Genomic DNA, 18,118 nt, shown 5'->3' on the forward strand with positions numbered 1-18,118 from the left:
ATATATATATATATATATATATATATATATATATATATATATATGTATGTGTGTGTGTGTGTGTGTGTGTGTTATACTGACATTAGCTCGAATCTCTTAAAGTAGATATGCCCATTTCTATATGTCTTCTTTTTGGGTATAAATTATTGCCAGTATAAAGCGAATTCGGTATTAAGTGCCTTTCTTGCCTGATGTTTGAGCATAGATCAAACATATGCATATATATATGTGTATGTATAAATATATATATATATATATATATATATATATATATATATATATATATATATATATATATATATATATATATATATACACACATATATTATATACGTACACACACATACATACCGTATATATATTTATATTCATATAATGACTTATGCATGCTTAATGTAATGTATATTACATGCCCTAAGAGTATTACATTAACATACGGTCACGGGTATCGGCGCTTTGTATCGAATCCCCATTTTGTGAGAGGACGCATGCACTTATAATCCTCTTTGGTTTTGCGCTGTGACAAAGCAGCGCTGCTGCTGCTGCTATTACTGCTGCTGTGATGCTGCCCCGCTGCTGCTGCTGTGCGCCCCGTAATAGCATCAACATTAGCTGCATCGGATATAACGATCATAATAATAATAATGATTATAATAAATCCGGTAATGGGGCTTTTTTCACAAGGGGGGCCTCCGTCCCCTGTTGTTTTATTCAGAGGCGATCTCATTATGACTGATAATTGTATGGGGACGGGGGGGGGGGAATATGATGTTCCTTTTTTATGTAATCATTAATTATTTATATTACATTATCCCTTTATGTTAATTTTGCATAATTGATGTCGTCCTTTTGATCTTTGTAATGTAATCAGTGTTGTTTTTCGTTTATATATTTATTTTTGCTGTTCAGTTTTGTCCCTAATACACATACATATTAATATTAATTATGTATGCATGTTTTTAATACGTTTTGATTTATACGTAAACTTTTCATATAAATATGTATAATTTTACCAAACGCTCTTGCCCCTTTCTCTCAATATTTAATGTACGTAACATTCACACTCATATTTGTAGCCGCTTTTTCTCCCCTGAGCTCCATCCGATTCCTACCCCCAAGCCGCACGCACTGAATTGGTTCGATTTCTCCCCAGGTGAAATAAAGAGATAAGGTAGTCTCTCTCTCTCTCTCTCTCTCTCTCTCTCTCTCTCTCTCTCTCTCTCTCTCTCTCTCTCTCTCTCTGTGTGTGGCTTCATCACTCAAGGCGTTTTTAATGTCATCGTATCTGACAGACGAAAGAAGTAGGAAGGCGGGGCTTGGGGGAGGGGGGAATAGGGTTATGAGAACACGACTGTTGGTGGGAGGGGGTGTGGAAACAGGCTTCGATATGACTCAGTTTTCGATTGCGCTATATTAGTACACAAGTGAACTATTCACCCTTGAAAACGCATAATTATTTTCCTGTGCTTTTCTACGGTGATTATAAAATAAATAAAAACCTTACAGCAACAGGTAGTCTATACAAGGATTCCATATATAATATCTATGGTTAATTACTTCTCAGCACATAAAAGATTCGTCGAAACCTTGAAACAACAGTGGATGTTGTTTCGGGTTTTCCACGTATCTTCAAGAAGTTGAGAAGAAATCATATTTAGATTCTAGGGATTCCTTGGTGCAGATGTTACTGTTAATGTTTTTCTGTATCAAAATAATCACCGTATAAAAGCACAGGAGAGTCTGTGCGTAATTTCAGGGAAGAACAGTCCAATTTTTACTAAGAAGAGCACTATCATAAACAACAATAATTATATTGGGATTATGATAATAGTAACAATCCCATAGTAATTCCATCATCAGTTTACTGTTGAAAATCTGTCAGAATAAAATTGAGACCACTACCATATAACTGTTTAGTCGAATACATCGAAATGTTCTTCTTATTAGTGGGAATTCTTATCTACTGTTTCTCTCTCTCTCTCTCTCTCTCTCTCTCTCTCTCTCTCTCTCTCTCTCTCTCTCTCTCTCTCTCTCTCTCTCTCTCTCTCTCTCTTCTTATCTCGACTCCGCACCGGCTTTCGATAAAAATTAACTTTTCATAATATTCAGGGAACTCGTGCAAAAGAGAGTAAGTCTGTTCATAAGGAATTCGTTTCACAACTTCCTGTCAAGTCGGGGACATCAAATATCCAATTGTTTTCTATCTGAAACAGCCCCAAGTTCATATCCGTGTTTTTTTCCGTCTTCGTGATAAAAGATAGATAACATTGAGGTTCGTGTATACTCTCTTCAGTGATGGTTCTGGCTTGTCATTCGTGTTAGATTTTCGAGGAAACTAGGGGCAGGTTTCCAGATAAACAAGATAGTTTAGTGTTATCTGTCTTTGATGCAGCAAGCACTTATATATTTTTTATATTATTTTTTTATAATATATATATATATATATATATATATATATATATATATATATATATATATATTATTTTTTTAAAAGAAGCAGATTTGAACACTTAATATTTGGATAAGATTTCACCTGTCGCTTATTATCAATTGCTCACCAATGTGGTCAACAGCCAGATAAGGGAATGCTGCAGAATTTATTAAAAAAATAGAATATTTGCAAAAGTTTCTTGATGGCACCAAACTCAGCGCCTGGTTAGGATACAGACACTATGAAATATTATACATTCACGAAAGCAAGGAAGGAACAATTCGAAATCACGAAAGCAAGGAAATCACAATTCGAAATCACGAAAGCAAGGAAGGCACGGTTCGAAATCACGAAAGCAAGGAAGGCACGATTCGAAATCTGCCGTCGCATCCATTAAAAATGGAGACTTTTGTCCTTCAATTAACCACAGTCCTTGAGCTGAGGTTTGATGCTTTGTACATCAACCTACTCTGAATCATAACCCATCGACTGAAGTTGCTCGTGCTTCATGTGCACTTATAATCTCAGACTTTATCTTCGTTGGTTGGTCAAGGTCCAGAAGTCCACACAGGTCTCGTTCTTTAGGGTGAGTGACTGATTTATGGTTACTAAAACTAGCGCTACAACATCTAGGTTATTGACGCCTCGAGGACCTGACTGGTATGAGCCATTTCAATCTAAACCAACCACCGACCAAACCTCAAGCGGATGAAAATCTCCCCTTGCATGATGCCAGCCATTACTAGCCAACTACTGTACTGAAGAAATCAGACAATATCTTGTATTTAATTCATGTGGACTTGAACCATTTTAATTTATTTGATTTATTTGTCATCTGATTGATAGTTAATTTATTTAATTTATTTGTCATCCGATTGATAGTTATAGTTAATTAGGCCAAATAATGTCTTGTAACTCGTCAGCGTAACCTAGCTCTGCATAACGTGAAACTCATTACCAGGGAAATAAGTTACTGACTGGGAAGGTAATTAACAAAAACCATAGTAGATAATTGGAGTGTGTGTGTGGGTTACTTTGAGTGGATATTGTCCCTAGGTTCTCTTTTCAAAGCATTTGTGTCCCTCTGTGAAGATGCAGTGGTTTCTCTTCAGTTAAAAGTTAAAAGTTAATTGTATCTTGACTTGGAGTGGTGTCCTAGAATCTCTCTCTCTCTCTCTCTCTCTCTCTCTCTCTCTCTCTCTCTCTCTCTCTCTCTCTCTCTCTCTCTCTCTCCTTCTTCTTCTTCTTCGAAAGCAATGAGTTACTACCCTAAAACAATTCACCTTGTATTTTGATAGTTTATAAATATTTTTATCTGTTTAATGATTGATTCATCCATTTTGTTTTCTTTTCTGATAACGGATCTCTCATTCTGTATTTCCATATGAATAGGGTTTATCCTCTGAATAATAATAATAATCATAATAGTGTAGCTTTATAACCATTGTCATTGCCATTATCAGCACTGAATTAGTGAATGGCTCCAGCTTGGCTGTTCAGCAATATCGAATGGTTAGTATAGTCACTCTTCAAAATGAACGACTATCACCCAGCGGTCTTTTGCGCTCATGCATAGGCAAAGACATAAAGAAATGGTTAGTTACGACTACTAATACTACTTTGAAAAACAGTATCGACTGGTCAGTACTGTCTCTCTTCTAAATGAACGACCTTCACCTCGCAGTTTTTGGTGCTCATGCTCAGGCAAAGATGAAAGGAAACGGATAGTTACAATTACTAACTACCACTACTGTACTACTACAAACTACTATTACTCCTAGTACTTTGAAAAACAGGATAGAATGGTTCTTATTGTCACTCTTCCAAATGAACGACCATCACCCAGCGGTCATTTGCCCTCATGCTTAGGCAAAGATGTAAGGAAATGAATAGCTACTACTACAGACTACTACTACTACTCTTAGTACTTTGAAAAATAGTATTGGATGGTTGGTATTGCCACTCTTCCAAATGAATGACCTTCACCCAGCAGTCTTTAGCTCTCACACTCAGGCAAAGATTTGTGGAAACGGATGGTACTACTACTACTACTACTACTACTACTACTACTACTACTGCTACTTCTACTACTACTACTTACAGTTCTCTGAAAAATACAGTAGTGATATTTTTTTTATTTATTTTTCAGATTTGTGATGGAGGAGTCGGAGGAAAGCGCGTCGTCACTATAGGCGTCCACGACACCAACATGAGCCACACCACGATCAGGGTGAGTTTCTTGGGCGACCAACCCCAAGCTCTTTTATTTTTACTGATGTTGATTTTTGCCTTTGTTGTTGGTATTGTTTTAACTAATTAATTAGTTTATTTATATATTTATTTGTTTATTTATTTATTTATTTATTTATTGTTTGAAGGAATTTTTTTTGGATGAATAAAGGACTATTTTCAGACATGAATAATGCAGGCAGATGATAGTTTATTTCAAGACATATCTTGGCACAGCGATGTGTCGAAGGTCACAGATGTCATTTTTTTTATTTGATAAGAGGTAAAATCTCCCTCAGATAAGAGATAACAATATCTGAACATGTTAACGTTTACCTGAAGGAAGTGTTTAGTAAGAGGGATCATTATGGCACTATTAAAGAAGACAGTGCGGAACTCAAGTGTTTAATGAGAGTTGTGTGTCATAGAGCTTTAAGTGGAAAGTCTCAGACACGTTTCATTCAGGTGGGGATAAACATTACACGTAATAGAGATGTTCTGTGAGGCATAGATAATCTTCCGAATTTTTAGTTATGACCATCACCTGTTGGAGATGTGTGCAGTATTGTTTATTCATATTATTATTATTATTATTATTATTATTATTATTATTAAAAATACTCATAGTAGCATGAGTCTTGAAATGGAAAAACAAATTCGCAGTTATGTATATGTACATATATTTAAAGGGGAATCAAACAGATTCCCGAAAGCTGTGTGTACAGATATATCTTCAAATATATGTACGTACACATAACTGTGGATTTGTTTCTCCATTATTATTATTATTATTATTATTATTATTATTATTATTATTATTATTATTATTATTATTATTATTATTATTATTATAGGTTAGTGTGACGAGACCACAGTCAAATTGCTAAGTGAGAAGAAACTAGGGGGATGAAAATTGATAAAAGTAGGAAGCATCTTGGCTGGGATCGAAAGGATTAGTTCTTCTCTGTACTCCCGGGTTGATGGAGAGAGAGAGAGAGAGAGAGAGAGAGAGAGAGAGAGAGAGAGAGAGAGAGAGAGAGAGAGTATGAGTGTTGGATAGGAATTAAACAAAATTCTTTGGAAACTGAAAAGAGAATGAGAGCTAAAAAGATACAAAAGAAAACTGAAAGATTGTGGAATGGAGCAATTCACAGTAGTTTTGAATATAGGTAGAGAAAGGCTAGAAGGTTTATAAGCATATGTGGTCGTGTCCTGTAGGGAGAACGAGAGAAAAACTATTAATATTAGTCTTGCATTCAGTAGCTTTAGGAGCAAAGGTATGTAGGTATATAAAGACGAGAAAAGTGGGTTTAGTGATTGGATGAAGCATTAAAAAGAAGTACCCTTAATATACAGGAAGTGAGGCTGTACAGTGTGAAAGACAGTTGTGAATAGAACTGTCCTAAAAGCTTGTCATAATAAGCTGATAATGAAGCTTCTGACCAGCTTTTCAAGGTTTTGTGATTAGTGAATCCAGGCATAATTTCTCTGTCGTTCATTTAGTCCAATTTTCCTGTTTCTTTCGTGCTTTTGGCTCAATTTTATTTTCATTCCATCCCCATTACCGCACGATGTCACATGTTCGGCCGGAGGTCTCAGTGTAAAACAAGACTTAATGAATAGTCCTTTCTCTTCATTTTTCAAATTGGGGACCTGGCAGTATAAACAGAGAGGATATTCGTCTATTTTTTTTTTATCAGATTTAACTTGATCGTCCCTGAATTTTAAGCCTGAATTTCCATTGACACAAGAGAAGCGTTCCTTTGTTCAGACAAAGATCTCGTTAATGTAACCGGCGAACATAGTTGGTTCCTTTGAGAAATTAAACCTCCCTAATCAAAGCCTTTCTTTAAAATGACCGAATGTCGTATTTTTTCTCGTCCTTTTCACTTTACATTAGAATGCGTTTCAGTTTGAGGTTGGTGAAGATAAGTTAGATATGGTGACTGTAGCGTCTACTGTATAGTAAGCATTAAAAAAGCTGTTGTAATATATATACATACATACATATGTATGTGTGTGTGTGTTTGAGTGTATGTATGTATGCATGTAAGGATATTCTTATGAGTTATAGGGAACACAGTCACCCGACTGTTACTATGTTTGCCGTGCATTTGGTTTTGTTATTATTATTTTTTTTTTTTTTTTTTTTTTGTTTTTTTGTTTTGTTTAGTGTTCATTTCTGATTTTCGTTTGAACTTTGAGTTTAGTTTTCGTGTGTGTGTAACTCGAGCATGGTTTTACTGATTTTCTGCAGCTAAAACGGAGGATGATAGTCAGTAGAGAAAGTGTGTTTCATCGACTTACGACCACACACGGTAATAGATGAATACTTGATTGGCTGTCAATCAAAATAGTCTTATTAAGTCATCGGGACATAAACCGGACCTTTCCATGTTCACGATTGTGTCATCTGTCAGTCAGTTGTGTGTATGTTTGACATTTCCCAGGAAAATGTGTGTGTTTATTTGTTAAAACAAACAGGTTTTTTGTATCCTTATTTCTTTGTGTGTGTTTTAAAATGTATAGTTTTGTAATGTTAGTGTTATTTATAGTCTTATGTCATTTATGACTCCAGTAATAAGTAATAACTTGCATAATGGCTGAGTGATGTACTGTAATAAGTAAGCATTTGTCTAGATATAGTAAAAATAATGTATAAGTATTATGCCCACTCGTATACAATGATTCTCGGAAATTTTATCATTTTCTTTTACGTAGAAATTATCTTTTAACCTTATTCCAATGACTAATTTTAGTTTTTTAGTTATCTTCTTTTCATACTAATTTCTTATTGTCTTGATTTTATTTTTTCATGAAAATTTTATTACGGTATATGTTTTTTGTAATAAATCAGCTTTAATTTTTTTATTTATGGTCACTGTGTTTTTATATCCTATTGTATTCTAGGTTTGCATGTTTTAGTTTTTCAGGAAATATATATTTATAGTTTTTTCTGTATGAAAACTACCATTTTTGGCTTCTGATATAGTTTTTTTTCTATACTGAAATTCAAATTCCTAAGCATTGCAACTACTTTTCATTATTGACAAACACATACAACAAATGAAAATGGGAGATGTACCTGATTTATACTTTTAATCTCTATCATTTCGTTGAATACATTTTTCTTCAGTGGAACTTTTACGAACTTATTTCTCAATGCACCTTGGCGACATGTCTCCAAGATGCAAGGGTTAGTTTTATATATTGACTCTTGTTAACTTCCAGTTTATTAGGTGCACATGTGAAAGAAAATTATTTGCAACTCGTCTTGTCATCATTAAAATCATGTTACTTTAAAGACGAATTTATGTTATGTAATCAGTTTTATTGAATGTTTATTTTTTATTCGCAGTATCAAGCATTCTGTTCGATAGAGCTGACGATACACTAGCTGATTTTTTCATAGAACTTATTGTTTGTGAGAAACAATTCACAAAGAATGACTGATTATAAACCAGGAAACGCATCATCATGAATATAAAAGAGATTCTTCAAGGAATCGCTTAAGCATTATAATGAATTAGTAAAGGCTTCTTTAAGTATATTATTAAAGAAAATATATTTTTGAAAACCATCTTTTATCTGGTGCTACTCGCAAAGCTGAGACTTCATACTTTTATTAAAAAGATTTGAATAATGGAAAGTATTATAAAAGCAATTCCAAAGAATTAAAGCTTTGAATTTACATTCGCGGTTTCTCGTAAATTTGTGGTCTTATTTTTGTAATGAAAATTACAGTACATCATTGTGATATATATATATATATATATATATATATATATATATATATATATATATATATATATATATATATATATATATATATATATATATATATATATATCCTGTCCCCTTAATTAAGATATATACCTTTGTTCCCAGCAGTCCTGTTTTATTTGATGTTTTTATTCCCTCGTCATACCTTTCACATACATAAAGGTAGATTATGAAGGACAGACTCCCCCCAAATCTCTATTTAAAAAAAATGTAAAAACCTTTCCTTAAAACCCAGATTAAAAAAAAAGGTGAGGTGGGAATGTTATTATAATATAATCGTGACTGCTGCTGTTGCTTTTTTTTCGTTGTTGTTGGTGTTGGTGTTGTTGTTGTTGTTGTTGTAGTAAGAGAATGAAACGAAACAGAAACGAAATGAAACAGGTTTCACAGCCTCCCATTTTTTGCTTCACTCCTCTCCTTCAGTTCTGTTGTTGAGCAGACACTTGGGGAACACACCTTGAGGATTTGTAAACACCAACAGGTGCAAAGTGAGTCACTTTATATTTATTTATTTATTTATTCCGCAAAATATCACTTTATTTTTACGTTTCTTTTCCTCTAACCTTCGTCACTTTCACGATAAGATTCCCTTCCTTACTGGACTTGGATTCACCGAGAGATTTTTTTTTTTTTTTTTTTTTTTTCCAAAATTTTTTTCAATCTCGTAATGTCATTCGAAAGGTCCTGTAATTTTCTCTGTATTACGTCACTAAAGCATTTACGATGCCCTAATTCCAGCTGAAATTACATTAGCAGTGATACTCTCTCTCTCTCTCTCTCTCTCTCTCTCTCTCTCTCTCTCTCTCTCTCTCTCTCTCTCTCTCTCTCTCTCTCTCTCTCTCTCGCCGCTTTTATTGCCCGTGAATGGGGAATTGGGGCATTCGAAAAGGTCCTCATTCATATATGTACCAACCTCATTAACTTCATAATATAGAAAAATGAACGATTAATGTATTTGTTTACAATTTTGTTTTCATTTCTTTTATTCGTTTCCATTGGTATGAGCATTTTCATATTCATTTACTTAAAAAACTTGCATTAGAATTCAAATACTCAAATTGCTGCACTTGGCTTTTTCTTCATTCATATTCATGTATTGATATATACTTTTATCTGCTATTCTTTGTTTTCAATGCATCCATTCATTCTTACAGTTACACACTTTTATTCTGTTGCTTTATCACTTCATCAGGTGACCTACTCATTCGTAATCTTAATTTTCAGTTCCTTACTCACCAGGTAATAAAGTCCATAGCTGTTCAGTTATTTGTTTTCTTCAGCGCTCTCTGATTTGTTAGTATCCCAAGTACTTTATATTTTCCTTTCCCGTGGTCACACGGTTATTCATTTTCATGATTATTCATTTAATTGTATTCATGGCTAATTGTTTATTTGATGTCACAGCCATTATTTGGGATATCGTTGTTTACAGAGACCTATTCCATTCTTATTTGTAATCTGAGACAGTCTCAGTTTCATGGCATCTTTTGTCTCTCAAGAGAATCCAAGATCCAGTTTTGTACTATTTTTTTATTTCTCTCTGTTTTCTGCCTCTAATGTTATGCCTTGTCTGTTTGTCCTTAGATCTGTCACGCTCTCTGTCCTCAGATCCGCTGTAATGCCTGTCTGTCTATACTTCCAGCATGAACATCCCCTGGTCCTGTTTTTTGTTTTGTTTATTTTTTTCAAATTAAATTTGTGTTTGTTCTGTGATGACGCAATCCCCTGTCCCCTTTTGGAAACCCAAGGTGTCATGTTTGTATTCCCGTTTTCTGTTTTTGTATCCCCGTTTTCTTTCTTTTTTTTTAAATCACGGCAGATCATGAGCAGATGTTGAAGAGGATATGATATGATGATTGAAGCCTCTGGTCTTGCATGGATTATTATAATGATGATGATGATGATGAAGCAGATGCAATTGCACGTAGATTCTGCTGCTGCTGCTGCTACTCAACTTTGATAACACCATCTAAAGGGATCAGTTCGCAATTGCATGCTTCTACTCCCCTTTCTTGTCGTAGGCGGATTGGAACAAGCAAGAAGGAGGAGTTATATTTAAGTGTATGCTTGATTTTCTGGCTTGAAATATATACATACTTTTAATAAGAGTTACATTCCATGCTTTTCGAAGGCTTGAAAAGAGTGTATGCTTGATTTTTAGTTTGTTACATACATACAAAATTATGTAATGCTGATGTGACCCTGTATGACCCAAGCACTGGGGTCTGTTTAGTTTAGCTTACTGCCAGGTCAGTATTAATTTTTAACTTATTTGCTTGCAGATTTTTTTATTTTTTTACTCGCTCACTTTTACCCGTAGATGATACTTGAAGAGACGTATAATGCTTCTATGTTTTTGGGCAAACATGAGATAGATAGTTTATCCCATTGCACAATGGGCGTGGTATTATAAGAATTGTCCAGTTTTATATATATATATATATATATATATATATATATATATATATATATATATATATATATATATACATATATATATGCATTGTATATGTATGTATATATGTATATGTATATATATATATATATATATATATATATATATATATATATATATATATATATATATATATATATATATATATATATATATAGTTGCTCTATTCCAGGTACTTGGTTGAAATGTACGGTATTTTATGCCTAAAATGATTACTATACGTATAGAAATATATATTATTCATAATTTCCGGACACTTACTATTTAATGTCCACATTGGTATGTTGAATTTGACCAGTGAGATTTGTATGATTTAGCCTATAAAGCAGGTATACTTTTTACTGTTACCACGGTGATGATGGGTTTATTTTAGGTGCAGTAAAATGTAGAGGAATTCGACAGGTCTGTGCATATACAAACTGAAAGAAATTCTCATCCATCTAGGAAGCACAGTTGTTCAGCGCCGACATTCACCTCCTAGTTAGCAATTTTATGTTCCTGTTCATTAAAAGAGTATCGGAAGAAGGTTAGAAAAGTGATTAGTCAAGAAGGAACTGTGCCTTTGTTCATACTCACATTGTGTGTGCGTGTATATATATGTGTGTGTATATATATATATATATATATATATATATATATATATATATATATATATATATGCATGCATACATACACTTTGATGGCTAGGACGCTCACCTCACAGCAGAGGGACCCAGTGTGGAACCCATGATGTGGGCAATATGTTATAGCTTGTTCCTTTAAAAGCCAATGTAGACCTTCACCGTGAAATGAAAACTAATGTTTAGTCAATTGCAGTTGGTCGTAAAGGATATATATATATATATATATATATATATATATATATATATATATATATATATATATATATATATATATATATATATATATATATATATATTATATATATACTATATATAAATAATTCATACTTATTATATATACCTACAAATAATTCATACTTTGAGAGATATATCATTGTTTAGGAACCTTGTATTCGATATGGGGTAAAGAGGGTAGTATGTGTGTGTAAATTTTGCATTCATATAAATAATGATTTTGTCAGAAAACTATATCGAATGGTATAGAGCCCCAAGTTCAAGATAGCGACTTGACAGAAGAAGATCTACAGTTGATCGTGTTTATCAGGCAATAAAATCGAGTAATGTTTGTACGCTTGCAATGCAGAATAAAGCTTTGCTTCCTTATATAGACTGACCTAATTATGATAAGGCATTATGAAGATAATAGCTTAGCAAGTGGTAATGTTTGTTCTCTTTCGTATATCAAGAGCAGTTTAGTAGTTGCTGCTTGAGAATTTTGTATATATAGGCTAATATATGTATATACAGAGGCTGAAAAATGTCTTAACACTGAAAAAAGGCTTCCAAAGGTATTTCAGAACCTTTTCGATGTTTATAACCTTTCTAGGACTCATAATTTTTATTTAGATGATAAGCAAGCGAATGAGAGAATTTTTTATGCATAGCATAGTATTTGCAAGCTAAACTAGTCGCCTACTGTGTATATTCATAGAATATTAGAATATTTTGATTTTTTATATCAATACATTGCAGTATCTATCCAATCATTGTATGGAATGTGAATTTAAGACGAAATTTACTTTAATAATATTATTTAGAGAAAAAGCTTAAGTTTGTGGCATTTCACCAGCCAATTCCATTGCATTTCATTCGACTCTTGACGTCACGCAGTACCTTACCCCTCTTAATCCATGGACCAATGACGTCACGCCATGTCCGACTGCCCTTAACCACCGCCCTATGACTTTGCAGGGTGCTTGGGCCCCTGATACGGAGGTTGTGGCACGTTATGCTTTTGCGGGGACGTCCCCAGAGGATCTGCCCTTCGCCAAGATGGAACAACTGACCATCGTTCGCTCCACCAACGACCCCAACTGGGTCAAGGCCAGAAATCGCGACGGCATGGAGGGGATGATTCCCACCTCGTACGTCACCGAGAGCCGCAAGGAGGTCAAGCTCAATACCATGGCGTAAGTTATTTATTTATTTATTTGGTTACTTATTTATTTATTTATCTTGAGGTTTTTACATTTCGTCTGGAGGTTTACTCTTCCATTGTATGTAAACCTTTCTTTTCCACAGGTCATTTTTAGATGCTCTTATAGCTAAGTAATTGTTGTAATTTTGCAACCAACATTTTCTTAGCCATGCAGTCAGTACTTGTGAGATATGTTTTAATATTAATTTTCTTCATTTAACACAAGTGAACAAACAGTTCTAGCCTAATATCTTATTTAAATATAGTATTTACTCGATTTCCTTGTCACAATGATTAATCTCTCCTTTAATCATTTAAAAACACAACCTTACTTCTTTTTCCACCAATGTGAATAGTGTATGTCCCTAATTGCATCGCGCCAACTGTGCCATTTCATCTTCTTCCTTTCTTGCAGATGGTTTCATGGCAAGATTAGTCGCGAAGAAGCCGAGAGCTTGTTAACGCCCCATGAAGACGGCCTCTTCTTGGTGCGAGAATCCACGAACTTTCCTGGCGACTATACCCTTTGCGTTTGCTTCTCAGATAAGGTCAGTTTGAGGTTGTTCTTAAATTTTGATTTTCCTTACTCTTTCCGTAATTTTTTTAGAGTAAAATATCGAATTAGTATCTTTCACTGACTGTGTACAGGTTTGTGCCGTGCAATGCTGATACAGTATATTGTTTTGGATCATTTTTCTGTGCATGCTCGTGGAATATGAGTTTTCCACTTTTAATTTTATAAATTTAGTAACTAATGTATGTTCGTGTAATTGTATATAGTTATGAGCTAAAGTAACCATTTTCTCCTTTCAGGTTGAACATTATAGAGTTATATATAAAGATAACAAATTAACTATAGACGAAGAAGAATTTTTTGATCACCTCACAAAATTAGTGGAGGTAAGTTTCTTTGAAAATTGTGCAGTGTCCAGTTATGTATATATTCATATTAAATGCATTTCAGTCCTCTTCCATAACATATCAATTTCAGTTAATGAAGTTTATGAAGCATAGTTTCGGTTAGTAATTTCAATTCAACTTTGAACTTCCACTTTTTTCTCCAGCACTATGAGCAAGACGCTGATGGCTTATGTACACAGCTGAAGAGGTCAGTGCCTAAGCAAGGCAAACGACAGTACTCCGTAGATCCTGTGAAAGCATTTAAAGCAGCAGGGTGGTCCATAAACAGGCATGACCTAAGGGTAAGTAGTTGTACTTCAGAATAATGTGTTATGTACTTACAGGACTGTAAATGGACTCATCTCTTAGTGCACTTATGCAGTACACTGTAGGCATTACTTGAGGTTCTTTGCAGTGTCCCTTCGGCCCCTAGCTGCAGCCCCTTCCATTCTTATTACTGTGCCTCTGTTCTTATTCTCTTACTTCCATCTTGCTATCCACCCTCTCTTAACACTTGCTTCATTGTGTAACTGCAATGTTTTCCTCCTGTTACACCTTTAAAACCTTTCTATTATCAATTTCCTTTTCAGTGCTGAATGGCCTCATATGTCCCAGTGGTTGGCCTTTGGCCAAAATTCAATATTCTGTTCTATATTGCTCTCATAACTGTTACTCTTAAGTGACTGACTTGAGTATTTAGGTGACATGAGTACAATTTCGTGTTCTGATTGGAATCCTGTACAGAGTATTGTCTTCCATTGATGATAAAGACTCGTTTAGAGAGCTATTAAAGTAATAGCTACATAAGGTTCATTATGTTAAAAGTACTGTACTGTTTAGGTAATGATAGTAACTCAGGTTCCTGGAAAAATCGTGTTATGTTGAACACTACTTTTCATATGTCAAAAAGAGTGTTTTGCTCTCTGTGTAAAGGCATTATTACTGTGAAGTTTATGTACAAAAGTAATATGCGGATCGTCATGCAAAGAGATCATCTGAATGTTGAAAAGCAAGACAGAGGGTAGGTTCTATGACTTCATCTATTGCATGTGATGCATTAATGCAATGTACTCTATATTTGCAGTGCTCTTTAGTTTGTATGTGACACTACATCTTTTAAATTTATCAAGTAACAAAGACTAATGATGTGCTCTAATAAACTCAGTTTTAGAAAGTAAACCATACCTCTTGATTAGTAGTGGTTACCAAATTTCACAAGTTATGTATCCTTGAAACAAATTCCTTGGAATGCTAGCCACTAAGGTGAATTAATAGGTCAGTGTTTTTATTAATTTAAACAACTAACTCTACTCAAATTGGAGTTCATGTATGGATGGCCGGTGTAGTATTCCAAGATCTTTGATGTATATAGGTTTTGCATTTTTAACTGCAGTTTGCAACAGTCTTTTGTTGTTTCATCTATCATAGTTCGAATTTGAATTTGGTTTGCTCATTTACAGTGCAAAGTAATTTAACTCAGTTGTGCATAATTTCATTATTTTTACATTTTCTTTGGACAGCTGCTCGATTCTATAGGAAAAGGAGAATTTGGAGACGTTCTTCTTGGTGAATGGGGTGGCCAGAAGGTTGCGGTTAAAAGACTGAAAGATAGCAGTAGAGCCGCCCAAGGCCTTCTTGAAGAAGCATCTCTCATGACGTAAGTGTTATGCATTTTGGGTTGGAACTGCCTGTAAAGTGCAATCCCTTTAAACTTTAATTTCAGAGAATTGTTGGGATATATGTTCTTTATTTTCTGTGCCAATTAAGTATGCATTTGATCTGTACTTGAGAATATTTTCAGAGCTGTTACAGACTTTTCGTACTAAGGAAATTTATTATTTTTAGGATTTGAGCCATTTCAGAATATTCCTTACATGGGAAGAAAAGTATGATTATGATCAGAAGAAAGGTCCCATATGGGTTATATGTTAGTTTTTGAAAATTGTGTTAAATCATCTTAGTGTCAGAGAAGATGCTAAGTGATGCCTTTGAGTATTGCTGGAGTAGATAATATATAACAATATTTTTCTTATTTACCTTATTCCCTCATTTGCTTTAAAAACATTTTAATGAGGCAGGCATTTCATAACAGTTGAAGTTATATCTACATAGTTTATCATCTATGTATTCCCAGTGCTGTATTGTAAATGATTAACAGAAACCTAGCATTTTTCATGTGTTAATTCTGTTGTTCTTCCACAGGAGCCTTAAGCACAACAACTTAGTCAACCTCTTGGGTTTAGTGTTTGAGGATAACTGCATCCTCCTTGTCACTGAATTCATGAGTAAAGGATCTTTGGTGGATTATTTAAGATCAAGAGGGAGGCTTCATGTTACAAAGAGAGACCAGATTAATTTTGCATGGTAAGAATACATTTCATCTACAGTATATGTATGTACAGTATTTGTATTTGTGCATTATCTGTTTACTACAAAATGCTGTTTATATTGTACATACAGTACAGCAAAGATCCCTTCATTTGAAATCACTATTTCTAGGAAAATTATCAGTCCATCAATTCATTTTATACCTGTGCTAAATCATCAACATTCCACATCACCAGCTCCATGGTAGTATATGTGCTATAGCACAAATTGTGAAGGGTTCAGGTTGCGCATTTCACACAGGAGTAAGGGACTGAGGCCATACCAGTGCAATTTTCCTCCACCCTCAAAACCAGAGTCTCATAACTACTAATACTACCACTACTAAACCCCCCCACCCTTAACTGGATATCACTAGCCAATCAGCTCAAAACATTTGCATCAAGTTATTCACCATATATACACTATTCAAACTTACTTGACTACCATGGGTTATTAAAACAAGTTCTGTTCCTCGCTCTAGAGTATTTGATGTTCACTCAATACTCAGTGTTGCTGTTTTGTACACTGTAGAGGGGTTCATACATTTTCATCCTGAAAATAGGATTGTTAAGGAAACTGGTTAAGCTAGATGTTACTATATATTTTTAATAAACCAGAAACACTGCTTAAGAATAGAAACTGATATGTATTCAGGAATCCTGTATCAAAGAAAAATGTTGATGGTAATCCATAGAAAAGTTAGAGTAAACTATTTGTTGTAATCATGATTTTGTATTGCAGTGATACTTGTAGTGGAATGGCATACTTAGAGTCCCAGAAAGTCGTTCACCGTGATTTAGCAGCGAGAAACGTGCTGATTAGTGAAGAAGGCGTGGCCAAAGTGTGTGACTTTGGATTAGCTCACGAAATGAACCTCAAGCTTGATGGTGGAAAGTTTCCTATCAAGTGGACTGCACCGGAAGCTCTCAGACACAGTGTAAGTTTAAATGACCCCTTTTAATTTTAAATTTCACTATTAGCCAAAGCCTGTTCATAAAACCTTTGTCATTTGTATGAATACTGTAATGTTTGAAATCTAAGTATCCTTCAAGGGAAGTTTATGTGGTGTTAATAAGTGGCTAATGGGTAGATTTATTTTTATACAGTAGTGTAAATATTATATACTGTTTTCAAGTACTGCAATAACTTCAACAGTAATGTGGTGATTGTAACTTACATTTCCATTTGTGTATTTATATCCCTTTTCACTGTGTGTACTGTAATTTAAAGGAAAAGTCTGTAATTTTTGTAAAATTGTTTTCATTGTCAGTTTACCAGCATCCCCAAACTATTTCTGTATTACACTGTATTGAAGTGAAAGTAATAGTTTTTTTTTACTTGAAAATTAAACTTTTATGAATAGGTGTTTTTCATTTTTTATTTACAGAAATTTTCCAACAAATCAGACATGTGGTCCTTTGGAATTCTTCTGTGGGAGATCTACTCATTTGGTAGAGTTCCATATCCAAGAATTGTAAGTATTTTGACTATAACTTTAAAGATGTTATAAGTACTTTACTGTAAAATTGTAATAGTTGTAGTTTTTTAAATATTGTAATAAGATTGTGTGCATTTAATGATTAAGTATTTCCTTGCTTTAGATGTATTATGCAGTCATTCTTTTTGTGCTGAATAATTCGAACTTTGGGTAAAAGATATCTAAGTGGATTTGCCTGAAAACCCTTGGGGCTTATGACAAGTAATGGCAAATGTAATTTGGTTGCAAGAATACTTTAAAAATTTGAGATGAAAAAGTCTCTCAGGAAAGGTTAAAACTTTCAGTATGGGGCTGAAAAATGTTTAAGTTGATGATTTAGGTCTGACACTTATTCTATGCCCACAAACCCCTTGGTAATTTATTGCTATGCTGTAAGTTAGATATGGTTCGCATGACAGTGTTGATTTAATGAAAA

General features: G+C 34.1%; 1 protein-coding gene across 14 annotated transcripts in view; it reads left to right on the plus strand.

Annotated features, from left to right (window-relative positions):
* LOC136850794 (tyrosine-protein kinase CSK-like) overlaps positions 1-18,118 on the plus strand; it is a 280,335-nt gene that overhangs the window by 258,490 nt on the left and 3,727 nt on the right. For 8 of the 14 annotated variants that reach the window (XM_067124804.1, XM_067124807.1, XM_067124806.1 and 5 more), the window contains 9 exons: positions 4,581-4,661; positions 12,713-12,930; positions 13,354-13,486; positions 13,752-13,838; positions 14,003-14,140; positions 15,359-15,495; positions 16,041-16,202; positions 16,947-17,142; positions 17,593-17,679. In XM_067124804.1, the coding sequence (XP_066980905.1) occupies positions 4,641-4,661; positions 12,713-12,930; positions 13,354-13,486; positions 13,752-13,838; positions 14,003-14,140; positions 15,359-15,495; positions 16,041-16,202; positions 16,947-17,142; positions 17,593-17,679 (1,179 nt within the window). In that variant the 5' untranslated portion in view covers positions 4,581-4,640. Of the gene's footprint in view, positions 1-4,580; positions 4,662-8,866; positions 8,932-10,262; positions 10,505-12,712; positions 12,931-13,353; positions 13,487-13,751; positions 13,839-14,002; positions 14,141-15,358; positions 15,496-16,040; positions 16,203-16,946; positions 17,143-17,592; positions 17,680-18,118 lie in introns of all 14 variants that reach the window. The other 6 variants (XM_067124796.1, XM_067124798.1, XM_067124799.1 and 3 more) reach the window with 2 other exon arrangements.

The sequence above is a fragment of the Macrobrachium rosenbergii genome, chromosome 22, assembly GCF_040412425.1.
Source record: "Macrobrachium rosenbergii isolate ZJJX-2024 chromosome 22, ASM4041242v1, whole genome shotgun sequence".
NCBI lineage: Eukaryota > Metazoa > Arthropoda > Malacostraca > Decapoda > Palaemonidae > Macrobrachium > Macrobrachium rosenbergii.